This window comes from Trichechus manatus, unplaced genomic scaffold (assembly GCF_000243295.1).
Source record: "Trichechus manatus latirostris isolate Lorelei unplaced genomic scaffold, TriManLat1.0 scaffold00004, whole genome shotgun sequence".
In the NCBI taxonomy this organism is placed as follows: Eukaryota; Metazoa; Chordata; class Mammalia; order Sirenia; family Trichechidae; genus Trichechus; species Trichechus manatus.
The window spans coordinates 26517398-26518781 of NW_004443940.1; the positions used below are offsets into that span (position 1 = coordinate 26517398).

Below are 1384 nucleotides of genomic sequence, written 5' to 3' on the forward strand. Positions count from 1 at the left end.
GGGAGACCAAGTGGGGAAGTATTTTCTTTCCCTTACCATTTTTAACAGTGTGAAATGATTTTTTCTTTCATTGAAATTACATCTGAGGGATCGATGTATATTTATTGTGATCTGAGATGTTTTTGCTTGTTCCTAGTTAGTCTAAAGTTTTGTTTGTTTTTCTCTTCCCACAGATCAACAGGTAGACATGATGACCATCAAGGCCTTTAGCTTGGTCTCTGCTGTTGAGCGGGAGCTGCTGATGGGCGACAGAGATCGCATCAATATAGAGTGTGTTGAGTGCTGTGGGAAGAACCTCTACGTTGGCACCAATGACTGCTTTATTTACCACTTCCTGTTGGAGGAGAAGACTTTGCCCACTGGGACAGCCGCATTCACTGCCACTAAACAGCTGCACAGACACCTGGGTTTCAAGAAGCCAGTGAATGAACTGAGAGCAGCGTCAGCCCTCAACAGGCTCCTGGTGCTCTGTGACAACTCCATAACTCTGGTTAACATGATGAACCTGGAGCCCATTCCCACAGGGGCCCGAATCAAAGGGGCAGTGACATTTGCTTTGAATGAGAACCCTGTGAGCGGGGACCCATTTTGTGTGGAAGTTTGTATCATCTCTGTCAAACGCAGAACCATCCAGGTGTTCATGGTCTACGAGGACCGGGTTCAGATAGTCAAGGAAGTGTCGACTCCAGAGCAGCCCTTTGCCGTGGCTGTGGATGGCCACTTCTTATGCCTGGCTCTTACCACTCAGTACATCATCCTGAACTATAACACGGGGGTCTCCCAGGACCTGTTTCCTTACTGCAGCGAAGAGAAGCGCCCGATTGTGAAGCGGATAGGCAGACAGGAGTTCCTGTTGGCAGGCCCGGGAGGACTGGGTGAGAAGGATGCTTTGGCACTTAGATTCACATCTGCCTCTCTTCAACCTGTTCTCTTTTGGGTTAACTCCATTAATTAATTCTGAAATCTGAAAGTGATGTCTTAGTTGTGAAAAATAAATGCTTGCAAAAAGTATTTGCCAACAATGAGGATATGTGGCAAGATAAAAACAGAACAGCATCGTTTGCTGAAATTTTAAGTCTGTTTTGTGAATGTGTAGTTAGAAGAACAGAAAGAGACTAGTCATAAAACCAGTTTAATTTTGTGCTAAAGTAAGGTTTGAAGATGGCTCTGGGGGGAACATTCCTTTAAGTAAATAATTATAAAAATAATCTGTAAGATTTCCTTATAAGATTTTCCCATGTGGGTGGGTTTGTTGGTTGATGGTTTTTACTCCTCATTCCAAAAAGGATTTGAAGTAGCTCTCTTACAAGTATTTTCATGTGTGGATACTTCAGTGTTATAGTCATAATTTTCTTTTTTTATTTTCTGCAACTTTATCCCACCA

General features: G+C 43.3%; 1 protein-coding gene across 2 annotated transcripts in view; it reads left to right on the plus strand.

Moving 5' to 3' along the window:
* Positions 1–26: 26 nt before the first annotated feature.
* TGFBRAP1 (transforming growth factor beta receptor associated protein 1) overlaps positions 27–1384 on the plus strand; it is a 45211-nt gene continuing 43853 nt past the window's right edge. For both annotated transcript variants that reach the window (XM_004369302.2, XM_023733825.1), the window contains exon 1: positions 27–875. In XM_004369302.2, coding sequence (XP_004369359.1) covers positions 188–875 — 688 coding nt within the window. In that variant the 5' untranslated portion in view covers positions 27–187. The remainder of the gene's footprint in view (positions 876–1384) is intronic.